The 14753-nt window shown below is 48.3% G+C and overlaps 1 protein-coding gene across 5 annotated transcripts in view; it reads left to right on the top strand.

The window, feature by feature from the left end:
• The window catches only part of LOC144511386 (SERTA domain-containing protein 1-like), a 31150-nt gene extending 17185 nt beyond the window's left edge, over window positions 1-13965 (top strand). For 2 of the 5 annotated variants that reach the window (XM_078241689.1, XM_078241690.1), the window contains 2 exons: window positions 2414-2504; window positions 10559-13965. In XM_078241689.1, coding sequence (XP_078097815.1) covers window positions 2491-2504; window positions 10559-11369 — 825 coding nt within the window. In that variant the 5' untranslated portion in view covers window positions 2414-2490 and the 3' untranslated portion in view covers window positions 11370-13965. The remainder of the gene's footprint in view (window positions 1-2413; window positions 2505-10558) is intronic. The other 3 variants (XR_013500800.1, XR_013500799.1, XR_013500798.1) reach the window with 3 other exon arrangements.
• The last annotated feature ends 788 nt before the right edge of the window (window positions 13966-14753 follow it).

Raw genomic sequence — 14753 nt, 5'->3', positions numbered from 1 at the left:
GAGTCGCTGCAAACTGCTCTTAGAGTTTTCTGAGGAGGATGGGTGAAAGAGGAGGCATGTTAGCCTCTCGGTGGTGGTGATGCTGAGGATTTAGAAGCAAGGGGACAGCAATGAGTTAATGCCATCCCTGCACCTTTCCTGTGTCAAAAAGCAATACCTTCTGGTCGTAATGTCTTCCATTGTCACTCTAACTTTCCCAAGAGCTCTTCCATTATCATTTCACCCTACAATCTAACCTCTGATTGTATGTTACGAGTTTCAGGACACTTTTTGTTTCTCATTTATATCACACTTTTCACAACCTCGACGTCCCAAAGTGCTTCACAGCTTTATACTTTTGAAATGTAGCCACTGTTGTGAAGTAGGAAACGTGGCAGCCAATTTACGCACAGCAAGCTCCCACAAACTGCAAAGAGATAATGATCAGATAATGTTTATTTTTTTGTGACGTTGGTTGAGGGATAAATGTTTCTGGCATCACCGGAGAGAGCTCCCCAGTTCATAGAAGCATAGAAAAACTACAGCACAAACAGGCCCTTCGGCCCACAAGTTGTGCCGAACACATCCCTACCTTCTAGACCTACCTATAACCCTCCATCCTATTAAGCTCCATGTACTCATCCAGGAGTCTCTTAAAAGACCCTATTGAGTTTGCCTCCACCACCCCTGACGGCAGCCGATTCCACTCGCCCACCACCCTCTGTGTGAAAAACTTCCCCCTAACATCTCCCCTGTACCTACCCCCCAGCACCTTAAACCTGTGTCCTCTTGTAGCAGCCATTTCCACCCTGGGAAAAAGCCTCTGAGAGTCCACCCGATCTATGCCTCTCAACATCTTATACACCTCTATCAGGTCTCCTCTCTTCCTTCGTCTCTCCAAGGAGAAAAGACCGAGCTCCCTCAGCCTATCCTCATAAGGCATGCCACTCAATCCAGGCAACATCCTTGTAAATCTCCTGTGCACCCTTTCAATCTTTTCCACATCCTTCCTATAGTGAGGCGACCAGAACTGAGCACAGTACTCCAAGTGGGGTCTGACGAGGGTCTTATATAGCTGCATCATTATCCCCGGACTCCTAAACTCAATCCCTCGATTGATAAAGGCCAGCACACCATACACCTTCTTAACCACCTCCTCCACCTGCGGGGCCGATTTCAGAGTCTTATGGACCCGGACTCCAAGATCCTTTTAGAAATAGTGCTGTGGGATCTTTTATATCCACCTGAGAGGGCAGACAGAGCCTTGGTTTAATGTTTTCACTCATCCTGGACAGTGCTGCACTCCCTTAGTAGGGTACTTGAGTGTCATGCTAGATTGCGGTGTTCGAGTCCACGCCATGGTTGGTTGATAATTTAGGGAGGAAGCGATCTGGCAAACTTCTCTCCAACTCCCAAAGTCAGTCAAGTAAATTCAGGTGGACTTGTTTAATATTTCAGCCGAGAGGCAATATCTCCAACAATGCAGCGCAGTACCCCCCCGCCCCCAGTCCTGCCTGGATTCTTGTGCTCAAGTTGACATGGTGAGAGTCGAACCCAGGACCTCCTGACGTTGAGATAAGAATGCTGCCCACTGCCTAGAACTACTGGGTCTGTAATCTCCTTGTTCTGATGTTCCCTTTGTGAATGGTGCCATTGTACGGGCCTCTCTCCAGCTCATGAGGGCAATCTCAGACCCTAGGGAGACAATAATTACCCCTTATTGTTGCACCAATGGGTGAACAACCCTGTCCGTCTCTTCTGCTCTCTCTCCAACATCTCCCTGAGAGTTTTGAGGTCTCCAATTGTGGGTGGGGTCAACGTTTAGGAGTCATTAAAGCAGAGATTGATGTAAAATCGAAAATTGGGAGAAACTGGGGTTCTTTTCTCTGGAAAGGAGAAGATAAAGGGGGTGACCTAATAGAAGCCTCTACAATTATGAAGAGGTTTGGTGGGTTAGACACAGGGATGATGTTTCCACTAGGGAAAATAAATATAAAATAGTCGCTAATCAATCCACGAGGGAATTCAATGGAAACTTCGTAATTCAGAGCGGTGAGTGTAGAGCTCGCTACCACAGAGAGTAAGTGAGGTAAGCAGCATAAATATATTTCCGGGAAAATTAGGTAAGGGTGAAAAGGTATGTTGGTTGGCTTAGATCAGATAGGTTTCTGTGTCTGTGCACTGTTGGAGAACAGATATCCACTCCATCTGACGAAGGAGTTGTGCTCCAAAAGCTTATGGTATTTGCTACCAAATAAACCTGTTGGACTTTAACCTGGTGTTGTGAGACTTCTTACTTAGATCAGATAGGACCAGAGGAAGCTTATATAGAGCATAAAGGTCAACATGGATTCATTGGGTTAAATGGCCTATTTCTCTGGGCATTCTTTGTAATTGAGTCTGAGCTAATCTAAATTTTCTCCTCCTTTTCTAGGTGTTGAATGGTTCTGCAGACAGGGTGTGAGAAGCACAAACCCCCCAGCTTGTGAGACGATCTCTCGGAAGTGACCAATGGCTGCCATCAGGTGCGTAAAGTTTATTAATTAGTGTCATAGAACATAGAACAGTACAGCACAGAACAGGCCCTTCGAACCACGATGTTGTGCCGAGCTTTATCTGAAACCAAGATCAAGCTATCCCACTCCCTATCATCCTGGTGTGCTCCATGTGCCTATCCAATAACCGCTTAAATGTTCCTAAAGTGTCTGACTCCACTATCACTGCAGGCAGTCCATTCCACACCCCAACCACTCTCTGCGTAAAGAACCTACCTCTGATATCCTTCCTATATCTCCCACCACGAACCCTATAGTTATGCCCCCTTGTAATAGCTCCATCCACCCGAGGAAATAGTCTTTGAACGTTCACTCTATCTATCCCCGTCATCATTTTATAAACCTCTATTAAGTCTCCCCTCAGCCTCCTCCGCTCCAGAGAGAACAGCCCTAGCTCCCTCAACCTTTCCTCATAAGACCTACCCTCCAAACCAGGCAGCATCCTGGTAAATCTCCTCTGCACTCTTTCCAGCGCTTCCACATCCTTCTTATAGTGAGGTGACCAGAACTGCACACAATATTCCAAATGTGGTCTCACCAAGGTCCTGTACAGTTGCAGCATAACCCCACGGCTCTTAAACTCCAACCCCCTGTTAATAAAAGCTAAAACACTATAGGCCTTCTTCACAGCTCTATCCACTTGAGTGGCAACCTTTAGAGATCTGTGGATATGGACCCCAAGATCTCTCTGTTCCTCCACAGTCATCAGAGCCCTACCTTTGACCCTGTAATCCACATTTAAATTAGTCCTACCAAAATGAATCATCTCACATTTATCAGGGTTAAACTCCATTTGCCATTTTTCAGCCCAGCTTTGCATCCTATCTATGTCTCTTTGCAGCCTACAACAGCCCTCCACCTCATCCACTACTCCACCAATCTTGGTGTCATCAGCAAATTTACTGATCCACCCTTCAGCCCCCTCCTCTAAGTCATTAATAAAAATCACAAAGAGCAGAGGGCCAAGCACTGATCCCTGTGGCACTCCGCTAGCAACCTGCCTCCAATCCGAAAAATTTCCATCCACCACCACCCTCTGTCTTCGGTCAGACAGCCAGTTACCTATCCAATCGGCCAACTTTCCCTCTATCCCACACCTCCTCACTTTCATCATAAGCCAACCATAGGGAACCTTATCAAACGCCTTACTAAAATCCATGTATATGACATCAACTGCCCTACCTTCATCAACACACTTAGTTACCTCCTCAAAAAATTCAATCAAATTTGTGAGGCACGACTTGCCCTTCACGAATCCGTGCTGACTATCCCGGATTAATCCGCATCTTTCTAAATGGTCGTAAATCCCATCCCTAAGGACCTTTTCCATCAATTTACCAACCACCGAAGTAAGACTAACCGGTCTATAATTACCAGGGTCATTTCTATTCCCTTTCTTAAACAGAGGAACAACATTCGCCATTCTCCAGCCCTCTGGCACCATCCCCGTGGACAGCGAGGACCCAAAGATCAAAGCCAAAGGCTCTGCAATCTCATCCCTTGCCTCCCAAAGAATCCTAGGATATATTTCATCAGGCCCAGGGGACTTATCGACCTTCAGTTTATTCAAAACTGCCAGTACATCCTCCCTCCGAACATCTATTTCCTCCAGCCTATTAGCCTGTAACACCTTCTCTTCCTCAAAAACATGGCCCCTCTCCTTGGTGAACACTGAAGGCAAGTATTCATTCATCACCTCGCCTATCTCTACTGACTCCATACACAAGTTCCCACTACTGTCCTTGACCGGCCCTAACCTCACCCTGGTCATTCTTTTATTCCTCACATAAGAGTAAAAAGCCTTGGGGTTTTCCTTTATCCGACCCGCCAAGGACTTCTCATCTCCCCTCCTAGCTCTCCTAAGCCCCTTTTTCAGCTCATTCCTTGCTAACTTGTGACCCTCAATCGAGCCATCTGAACCTTGTTTCCTCATCCCTACATAAGCTTCCCTCTTCCTTTTCACAAGACATTCCCTCTTTCGTGAACCATGGTTCCCTCACTCGGCCATTTCCTCCCTGCCTGACAGGGACATACCTATCAAGGACACCCAGTATTTGTTCCTTGAAAAAGTTCCACTTTTCATTAGTTCCTTTCCCTGACAGCTTCTGTTCCCAACTTATGCCCCCTAATTCTTGCCTAATCGCATCATAATTATCTCTCCCCCCAATTGTAAACCTTGCCCTGCCGTACGGCCCTATCCCTCTCCATTGCAATAACAAAAGACACCGAATTGTGGTCACTATCTCCAAAGTGCTCTCCCACAACCAAATCTAACACTTGGCCCGGTTCATTTCCCAGTACCAAATCCAATGTGGCCTCACCTCTTGTCGGCCTATCCACATATTGTGTCAGGAAACCCTCCTGCACACACTGCACAAAAACTGCCCCATCCGAACTATTTGACCTACAAAGGTTCCCATCAATATTTGGAAAGTTAAAGTCCCCCATGACAATTACCCTGCGACCCCCACACATATCTATAATCTGCTTAGCAATTTCTTCCTCCACATCTCTCTTACTATTTGGGGGCCTATAGTAAACTTCTAACAGCGTGACCGCTCCTTTCCTATTTCTAACCTCAGCCCATATTACCTCAGTGTGCAGATCCCCCTCGAAGTGCCTTTCCGCAGCCGTTAAACTATCCTTGATTAACAATGCCACTCCTCCACCTCTTTTACCAGCTTCCCTACACTTAGTGAAACATCTATACCCTGGAACGTTCAACAATCATTCCTGTCCTTGTTCTACCCACGTCTCCGTAATGGCCACAACATCGTAGTCCCAAGTACCAATCCACGCCCCAAGTTCATCTACCTTGTTCCGGATGCTCCTTGCATTGAAGTAGACACACTTCAACCCACCTTCCTGTCTACTGGTACCCACCCTTGACCCTGATACCTTCCCCAATACCTCACCACCCTCACTGACCTCTGGACTACAACTCCTTTTCCCACTCCCCTGACAAATTAGTTTAAACCCCCCTGAAGAGCCGTAGCAAATTTCCCTCCTAGGATATTGGTGCCCCTCTGGTTCAGGTGCACCCCGTCCTGCTTGTACAGGTCCCACCTTCCCCAGAATGTGTTCCAATTATCCATGTATCTGAAACCCTCCCTCCTACACCATCCCTGCAACCACATGTTTAACTGCATTCTCTCCCTGTTCCTCAACTCGCTATCACGTGGCACCGGCAACGTACCAGAGATGACCACATGTTTTGTCTTGGCTCTCAGCTTCCAGCCCAGCTCCCGAAATTCCTGCTTTAAATCCCCGTCCCTTCTCTTACCTATATCGTTGGTACCAATGTGTACCATGACCTGTGACTGTTTCCCCTCCCCCTTCATAATCCGGAAAACACGGTCCGAGACGTCACGGACCTTGGCATCCGGTAGGCAACATACCATCCGTGAGTCTCTTTTGCTGCCACAGAACCTCCTATCTATCCCTCTAACTAACGATTCCCCAATAACTATTGCCCTCCCGCTCTGTCCCTTACCCTCCCGAGCCACAGAGACAGACACAGTGCTGGAGATCCTCTCACTGCAGCTCACCACTGGTATGTCATCCCCCTCAACCGTATCCAAAGGGGATGACTTGTTGCTAAGAGGAACGACCACAGGGGATCCCTGCACGGACTGCTTCCTCCCAGCCCCTCTCACCGTCACTCATCTGTTTTCATTCCTCGGAGTAACTGTATTCCTAAAGCTTCTGTCTATGGCCACCTCTGCGTCCCTAATGATCCTAAGTTCATCCAACTCCAGCTCCAGTTCCCTAACACGGTTTTGGAGGAGCTGCAGATGGGTGCACTTCCCACAGGTGTAATCAGCAGGGACACTGTCGTCGTCCCTCACCTCAAACATAGTGCAAGAGGAACATAGCACTGCCTGCACACCCATCCCCTCTGGATACCTTGCCAAGACCAGGTAGAAACAGCAAAAATGAATTAAACTCACCCCTGCTCGCCCTTTCTGCCAAAGCCTTATAGCTCACACTCTGCTTCCCACACACTCTGCTGCCCGCTCCCGACGCTGCCCGCTGTATACTGCAGCCTACCTTTTATACTTCGCGCGCTTAAAATACCCTTCCCAGACTCCTTAGCAGCCCACTTCCAGTTTTCACTTTAAACTTAAGAAAAATACTACTACAAAAGTAAAGGCCAAAAAAAACACACACTAGCTGACTAATTAAATAAATAATTCAATCAATCTCTCACCAGCACTCCTGCCTCCAATCACTCCCTCTCAGCTTGCTCCAATGTCACAAGTAAGGCTTACATTAACACTGCAATGAAGTTACTGTGAAAATCCCCCCAAGTTGCCACACTCCGGCGCCTGTTCGGGTACACTGAGGGAGAATTTAGCATGGCCAATGCGCCTAACCAGCACGTCTTTTGGACAGTGGGAGGAAACCGGAGCACCCGGAGGAAACCCACGCAGACACGGGGAGAATGTGCAAACTCCACACAGACAGTGACTTGAGCCGGGAATCGAACCCAGGCCCCTGGAGCTGTGAAGCAGCAGTGCTAACCACTGTGCTTTGGTCCCACCCTTTAAGCAAAGATAAGAACCTTTGGCCGCAAAATGTATTCCTTTGCACGGTGGGTAAGAGCTAGCTCTGAAAAAAACCACACAAACTCAAAGCGTTAACTCTGTTCCTCTCTCCACAGATGCTGCCTGACCCGCTGGGCCAGTCCAGCACTTTCAGTTTTTGTTATAGACCCAGTGGTTAATGGCTACCCGTTCCTCTGGGGAGCGGGGTGTTTGTGCGTTTCTTGCAATCTATCCCCTCCTTTCAGGCACTTGCTTCCTGAAATGGGACAGGGACATTCCAACCGGAAGGTGCCAACCCCTCCTGAGGTTGCAACAACATCATTTAGGTCCCAATGGACAGACAGGATTTCCTTGGGATGTCACATCTAATGATTTAAAAATCCACTAGGTACCCCACAGTTTCAGCTATGGCTCAGTGGGGGTAACCTCTGATCAGAAGCTTATGTGCTCAAGACAGTCTCCAGGACCTTAGCATAAAATCCAGGTTGACGTGCCAATACAGTGCAGAAGGGATACTGTACTTCTGGAGGTGCTGCGTTTCGGATGAGATGTTAAACTGAGAGCCCGTCTGCATCCTTGGAAGTAATCGATCCTACGGCACTATTACAAAAAAGAACAAGGGAGTTCACCCCAGTGTTCTGGCCAATATTTATCCCTCAATCGACATCACAAAAACAGATTACCTGGTTAGCATCACATTGCTGTTTTGTGGGCGTTTGCTGGACGCAAATTGGCTGCGGTAATTCCTAAATTACAGCAGCAATGACATTTTTTTAAAAAGTATTTCATTGGCTGTTAAACACTTGGGACATTCGGTGGTCATGGAAATCGCAATATCAATGCAAGTTTTCATTTGGGGCACAGTAGCCTGGTTGTTCTCTTACTGGGACGAATTTCTTCAGCCAGAGGGTGGTGAATTAATTGCCACAGAAGGCTGTGGAGGCCAAGTCACTGAGTGTATTTAAGATGGAGATAGATAGGTTCTTGATTGGTAAGGTGGGGGGGGGGGTCTAAGGTCACGGCGAAAGGTGGGAAAATGGGGTTGAGAAACTTTTCAGCCACGATCGAATGGCAGAGCAGACTCGATGGGCCGAATGGCCTAATTCTGTTCTTACACTTTATGGTCTTATGGGCGAGCAAGTTGGAGCTCGTAAAATCATATTGTGCCATGGCAAATTGTGAAATTAAATTAAATTTTGATTTCTTTTTAGGCAGGTAACAAAAATTAACAATGAATGTTGACAGATTGTAGCTTAAAACCGAACTAGGTCATTTAATGCTGTTTGGGAAGGAAATCTGCCACACCTTCCTGATCCAGTCTAAACACTACGTTGACTCAGCATCCTCAGACCAACAAAAGTTGATGGCCCCCATTCTGAGATGTAGGAATCAAAGCAATAGTTTGCCTATGAGCCAGTTTCATGGTTATTCCACAGGCTTCTGTCCTCACCCGTGCGTACAAAGTTCAGTGAGGCTCATTTGGAGAGCAAGGAGCAGCTGGAACCAGGGATTTGTATAGCTCCTTTAGCAGCACATTCCAAGGTGCCCCAGCAGCCTGTCAATCAAACAAAAAATAATACCAAGCCAAAGAAGTAAACAGGTGACCAAAAGTGGTACATTTTAAGGAGCACCTGAAAGGAGGAAAGTGAGGTGGAGAGGTTTAAGGAGAGAATTACAAAGCTTAGGTCCTAGGTACCTGAAGGCACAAACACAAAAGGTGGGGGTGAAGGAAGTGGGGAATTCACGAAAGGCCCCAATTGGAGGAATGTTGAGTTTTGCAGGAAGTTAGAGATGGGGGAGGAGTATGGTCACGAGAGGGATTAGGACATGAGGGTGGGGATTTTAAATTTGATGTATTGGTGGATGGGAGCCAGTGTAGGTCAGTGAGCACAGGGTGATGGGTGAACAGGACTTGGTGAGAGTTAGGACACAGCAGAGTTCTGGATGAGCTGAACTTCAGAGGTGGGTGGCTAGCCACACGTGCGTTGGCGCACCTGAAGCATGAAAGTGATGACAGCAAGAATGAGAGTTTCAACAGCTAATGAGTTGAGGTACGGACAGAGGTGAAAGTGGGCACGCTGCTGGTGGAACAGGGATCGGAAGCTCAGCACTGGCTCAAATAGGGTGCCAACATTGTGAAGAGTTTGGTTTGGCCTCACAGTGGCCAGGGAGAGGGATGAAATTGGTGACAAGGAAATGGAGTTAGTGGCAGGGACCAATGGCTTCCGTCTATCCAGCCATTTATTGGAGGAAATTTCCGCTCATCCATGACTGATCTTTCTCTGGTACTAGTTCTAGCACCTTGACTGAGTTACTTTGACACAGACTGGAGTCCAAGTCATGGAATGGGTGCACTGGAGTCTCAGTCATGGACTGGGTGCTGTACTGCGGGGGAGGAAGTGGGGCGGGCGGTGTAGGGGGGGGGGGGGGGGGGGGGAAGGTTCTGTTCCGTGTTCTCATTGAAGGGATAGAACTTTCAACCAGACGACCTTCTTCATTATTGGTTGTAGCTGACCTTTTTCCCTCTTTCCTCACCACGGTCCAGAGCCCCAAAAACCCTAATAGGTGCAACAGCCATTCACCTGGTGTACTGCGCTTGCTGTTCACGACGTGGTAATCTCTACCTTGGGGGATACCGAACCCAGATTGGGTGACCGCTTTGCAAAACACCTCTATTCAGTCTCCAATTGTGACCCTGAGTTTCTGATCATTTGCCACTCTAGCTCCCTGTGGTAGCTGGCCCCTTTTAACCGGGAGGGTCGTGTGCCGTCAGAGTAGACCCTAGGGCTGGGTTAACATTGTGAAAGTACTCCTGTATATTTATCTGCTCGTAAATAAACCATTATAGTTCATTACATACTAACTGATGGTCGTAAATCTTTACAATTACTGCATTTTCCTTCCTCACTCCCCACTTTGTACTCTCTGCCCTTAGCCTCCTACACCAATCCAGTGAAGCTCAGTGAAAGTTTGAGGAACATCACCTTGTCTTTCGAATAGGCACTTTACGCCTTCGTGTGAAAGAATTTTAAAAAATTGCTGACCCTTCGAGAAAGCCACATGTTGCAAATGGTGGAAATGTATGATAAGTCACGGAAAATGCTGGAAATACTCGGCAGGTCTGGCAGCGTCTGTGGAGAGAGAAGCACAGTTAATGTTCCAGGTCGATGTCCTTCTGTTAGAACTGAGATCTTAACTCTGTCTCTCCTTGACTCTCCACAGATGCTGCCAAACCTACTGGGTATTTACAGAAATTTCTGTTTTAGAGATCTGTCCCTTTTATTTTTTTCATTCCCTTGTCTTCGTTTGTCCGTGGCTTTGTACTTGTTTTACAAATTTGCTAGCTTGCGAGGAAGGACATGGATTGATGTGTAAACACTCTCTTGTTCCACAGACGCTATCCGAACCTACTGCAGATTTTTGGCATTTTTTTGCTTTGGTTGCTGATGAACGCTTTTTGTATTTTGTTTTGTTCAGGTTCCCATTCGGTAAAGGGGTGAAGCGGAAACGCCACGAAGATGACAGTGGCGGGCAGCCTGTGGTTGAGTGTGTCCCACAATCCTTCCACTGCGGCACACTGCTTGATCTCTCGTTGTTCAAACTGCACCAGAACTGTGTGTTGGCTGAACGCAACCTACACCGCTCGGTACTGATCGCCAATACCCTGCGCAGGCTACAGGCAGAGATCCACCAGGAGAGTGGCCGCAGCGAGATGCCCACCAGCTGTCCGGAGCCAGCACAGCCGCCCGAGCAACCCGCCAGCGGTGCCAACCAGGTGGTGGCCGTCTCCAAGCCGGGAACAGAGACCACCACTGACCTGAACAACAACCTCGCCGGGGCATCACCGCCAAGCCTCACCGAGGCGCCCTTCTGCCTCCTCTCGGGTAATGACAGCTCGCTGTCGTCCGCCATCTCCACCATCCTCCAGGACCTGGATTTTGTGGAGGACCTGAGCCCTCCGCCAGGCCAGGCTCCTCCCGAGGATGACCACCTCTTGCCGCTGAAACCAGCAAGCCTGGACCCCCGGGCAGAGCCCAGGCCCCCTGACTCCATCTTCGCAGCCTTCGAAATCGCCGACTCGGATGACTTTCTAATTGACGGTTCCCTTGATGCAATTTTTGAGGATATCGACACCTCCATGTATGACGTCCAGCAGGGCTTTCCCACCGGGGCCTGTTCCACCAGCCAGCCCATCAAACCTACACGAAGCTCCCCTTCAACAAAGGCCCACAACAGCCGGACAGACTTTACTGAGCTGGAGAATCTGATGGACCTCCTTGTCGGTTGACGGTCTGTGAAGGGGGCTTTATTCCCTTATGAAGACTTTGAAACATTAAATAGTGTTTCCCAAAACCTGCAACACTTGCACAATAACTCTCTGGGCTACTGTTCCACCCCCTTTCTATCTATCTATCCCTCTCTCTCTCTTGCTGCAGAGTTTTCTAGTCTCGAAACACTTCTGTAGAGTCCTAACTTTAAAGCCATTGGGATCATGCTTTTCTTCTAATGGTATCTAACGTCTGCTGGCAGGCGTTTTGTTCATGTAACATGTTTATATGGTTGAAGCGATATTTATGCACAAGAGGGGGAAAGGAATCCAAGGTTACGCCGATTGGATGAGATGAAGTCCAGTGGGAGGAAGTTTGTGTGGAGCATAAACACTGGCATGAGCTGGTTGGACTGAACGGCCTGTTTCTGTGCTGTAATATTCCTTGTAGCCCTGAAGAGAGGGTGTGATCCTCTATGTCTGATGCGGAGGTGCTCGCAGTGAATAGAAGTTCCTCTGAGCTGCAGAAACACGACGCAGACTGACCTAGTTGTGTCTGAGCATTAGGGTTGTGGGGGGAAAGGATTACTTGGTAATGAGATTAACTGGTGTTTCCCAAAACCTGCCACACTTGCACAATAACTCTCTGGGCTACTGTTCCACCTCCTTTCTATCTATCTCTCTCTCTCTCTCTGCAGAGTTTTCTGGCCTCTAAACACTTCTGTAGAGTCCTCACTTTAAAGCCACTGGGAGCATGCTTGTCTTCTGAGGGCAAGATGGCAACCAGCTGGCAGATGTTTTGTGCATGTAACGTGCCTACACTGCAGTACTTCAAGAAGGCATCACTTTCTCAAAGGCAGCTGAGGATGGGCAACAAATGCTGCTGGCTAAGCCAGCGATGCCCTCATCCCCTGAAAGAATTGAAAAGTTCCATCCCCTTATTTCTAATGCCTGGTTAGAGCTTGCGTGCTCTCTTTAAGCCCTTCTAAAGGCTCTGACTATTACTGGGATGGGAACTCGAGCTCAGCGGATGCTGATTATTTTTCCACTGCGCAGTCTGGGGTATTCGGGCAGATTGTAAGTCTTTCTGTTCACCAACTCAGCCCAGAGCTTCAGAGTGGCCACTCATTCTTATAGATTTCATCTCCGGTTTGAACTTTCTGTACCTATGTTAATATGAAGATATATATATATATTTTTTGTTCTCCTGCATGCCTAAGTTAATCCTGGACAGTAACATGTAGCTTCATAACTTTGGCTCACGGGCCTAGGTGCAGATGCTAAGCCATTTAATTGATTTATTTCTCATAGGTTTGTTTTTCCCCTCTCCTGAAGGTGCTAATTCTCTCAGGGATATGGTTTCCACAATCCCTGATTCTCCCAAGGGTACAAGGTTCTGCAGGATCTGACCTTGATCCTCCCTGGGATATGAGATTCCACAGGCCCTGATCACCCCAGGGGTACGAGGTTCCACAGGCCCTGATCACCCCAGGGGTATGAGGTTCCACAGGCCCTGATCACCCCAGGGGTACGAGGTTCCACAGGCCCTGATCACCCCAGGGGTACGAGGTTCCACAGGCCCTGATCACCCCAGGGGTACGAGGTTCCACAGGCCCTGATCACCCCAGGGGTACGAGGTTCCACAGGCCCTGATCACCCCAGGGGTACGAGGTTCCACAGGCCCTGATCACCCCAGGGGTACGAGGTTCCACAGGCCCTGATCACCCCAGGGGTACGAGGTTCCACAGGCCCTGATCACCCCAGGGGTACGAGGTTCCACAGGCCCTGATCACCCCAGGGGTACGAGGTTCCACAGGCCCTGATCACCCCAGGGGTACAAGGTTCCACAGGCCCTGATCACCCCAGGGGTACAAGGTTCCACAGGCCCTGATCACCCCAGGGGTACGAGGTTCCACAGGCCCTGATTCTCCCAAGGGTTCTGCAGGATCTGGTCTCCCCCTAGGCTACAAGGTTCCACAGGCCCTGATCTCCCCCTAGGCTACAAGGTTCCACAGGCCCTGATCTCCCCCTAGGTACGAGGTTTCACAGGCCCTGATTTCCCCCCTCAGGGGTATGAGGTTCCACAGGCCCTAACTGTTTATCCTCCTTTCCTTTGGGATTATTCACCATGGGGGCTCTTCCCTGTTGCTGATTTCTGTTTTTGACTGTGACGGCTTTGTAACTTTTCAATGCGGTAACTTTAATGTAAAGTGGACATTCATCATGCCATTTCCATGATGGAGGTGGGATGGGTGCAGACTGTCCCTGGCACGCGCTGCGGGCAGAGTGCGCCAGTTTTGAACTTCATGACCAAGGGAGGTCCACTCATTTATTTATTGAGCAAGATCTTGGAGTTCGATTGAGGGGATGTAAAGGAACAGAAGCCACCAGAGACTGAGGACAGGCACCAAAGGATCATGGAGGCATTACTCTGAAATTGGGGTTCGTTTCTACTGTTCTCCCCTCTCCCCTGCCCTAGGTCAGTTCATAAGTGGATCATTCGGGTCCTGATTTCTTCCATGCCTGTATTTTCTCAGCATTAACTCATAATTAAATGAAATTGTGCCGCTTTTGAGCTTAACAGAATTAATTTAAGAACAATAAACCTTTTCCTTATGATGTTTGCTGTGCTGTTTCTCTGGCTCCTGTCAGTTATTGAGTGTGGCGGTGAGCTCTCTCTGAGCGTGCCCACAGTTAGGTGGTTTTCACAGTAAACTCCAGATAGGATGAACTAGGAGGGTTAGTTTATTTTAAAGTTTAAAAAGTTTATTTAATTAGTGTCACAAGTAGGCTTACATTTACACTGCACTGAAGCTATGTGAAAATCCCTAGTCACTCCGGCGCCTGTTCGGGTACACCTGAGGGAGAACTTAGCACGGCCAATGCACCTAACCAGCACGTCTTTCGGACTATGGGAGGAAACTGGAGCACTTGGAGGAAGCCTGTGCAGACACTAGGAGAACGTGCAGACTCCAGACTCCAGTGACGCAAGGCTGAGAATCGAACCCAGGTCCCTGGCACTGAGGCAGCAGTGCTAACCACTGTGCCACCATACACACACTTGACGGGGGTGAGGGTTGTTACATAGCCCCCTGTACACTAGGACAGTAAAGAGGGATAGAGGAAGATTTACAGGACAAAGACCATGGAAAACAATTACTATTTTACATGTGTCTAGAGTCCAGAATCAAAGTCCAATGGTGTAAACCTTCACAGAGGTCGACAGGCTGAAGAATTCATTCTTCCTGTAGAATTGACTTCCATGATGAGATAGTCATACAAAGAAGAATCAACCTTGTAGGTTGATGGTATAAAAGTTCTGGTCAAAATAGTGTAGTTGGGGACAAACATTCCAACCTGGACAGAACCTCTCTTCTCTGGTTTAGATTAGCTGGATTAACCATA

The sequence above is a fragment of the Mustelus asterias genome, chromosome 24, assembly GCF_964213995.1.
Source record: "Mustelus asterias chromosome 24, sMusAst1.hap1.1, whole genome shotgun sequence".
In the NCBI taxonomy this organism is placed as follows: Eukaryota; Metazoa; Chordata; class Chondrichthyes; order Carcharhiniformes; family Triakidae; genus Mustelus; species Mustelus asterias.
The sequence above is the reverse complement of the archived record's forward strand: the minus strand, read 5'-3'. Positions and strand labels throughout refer to the sequence as shown.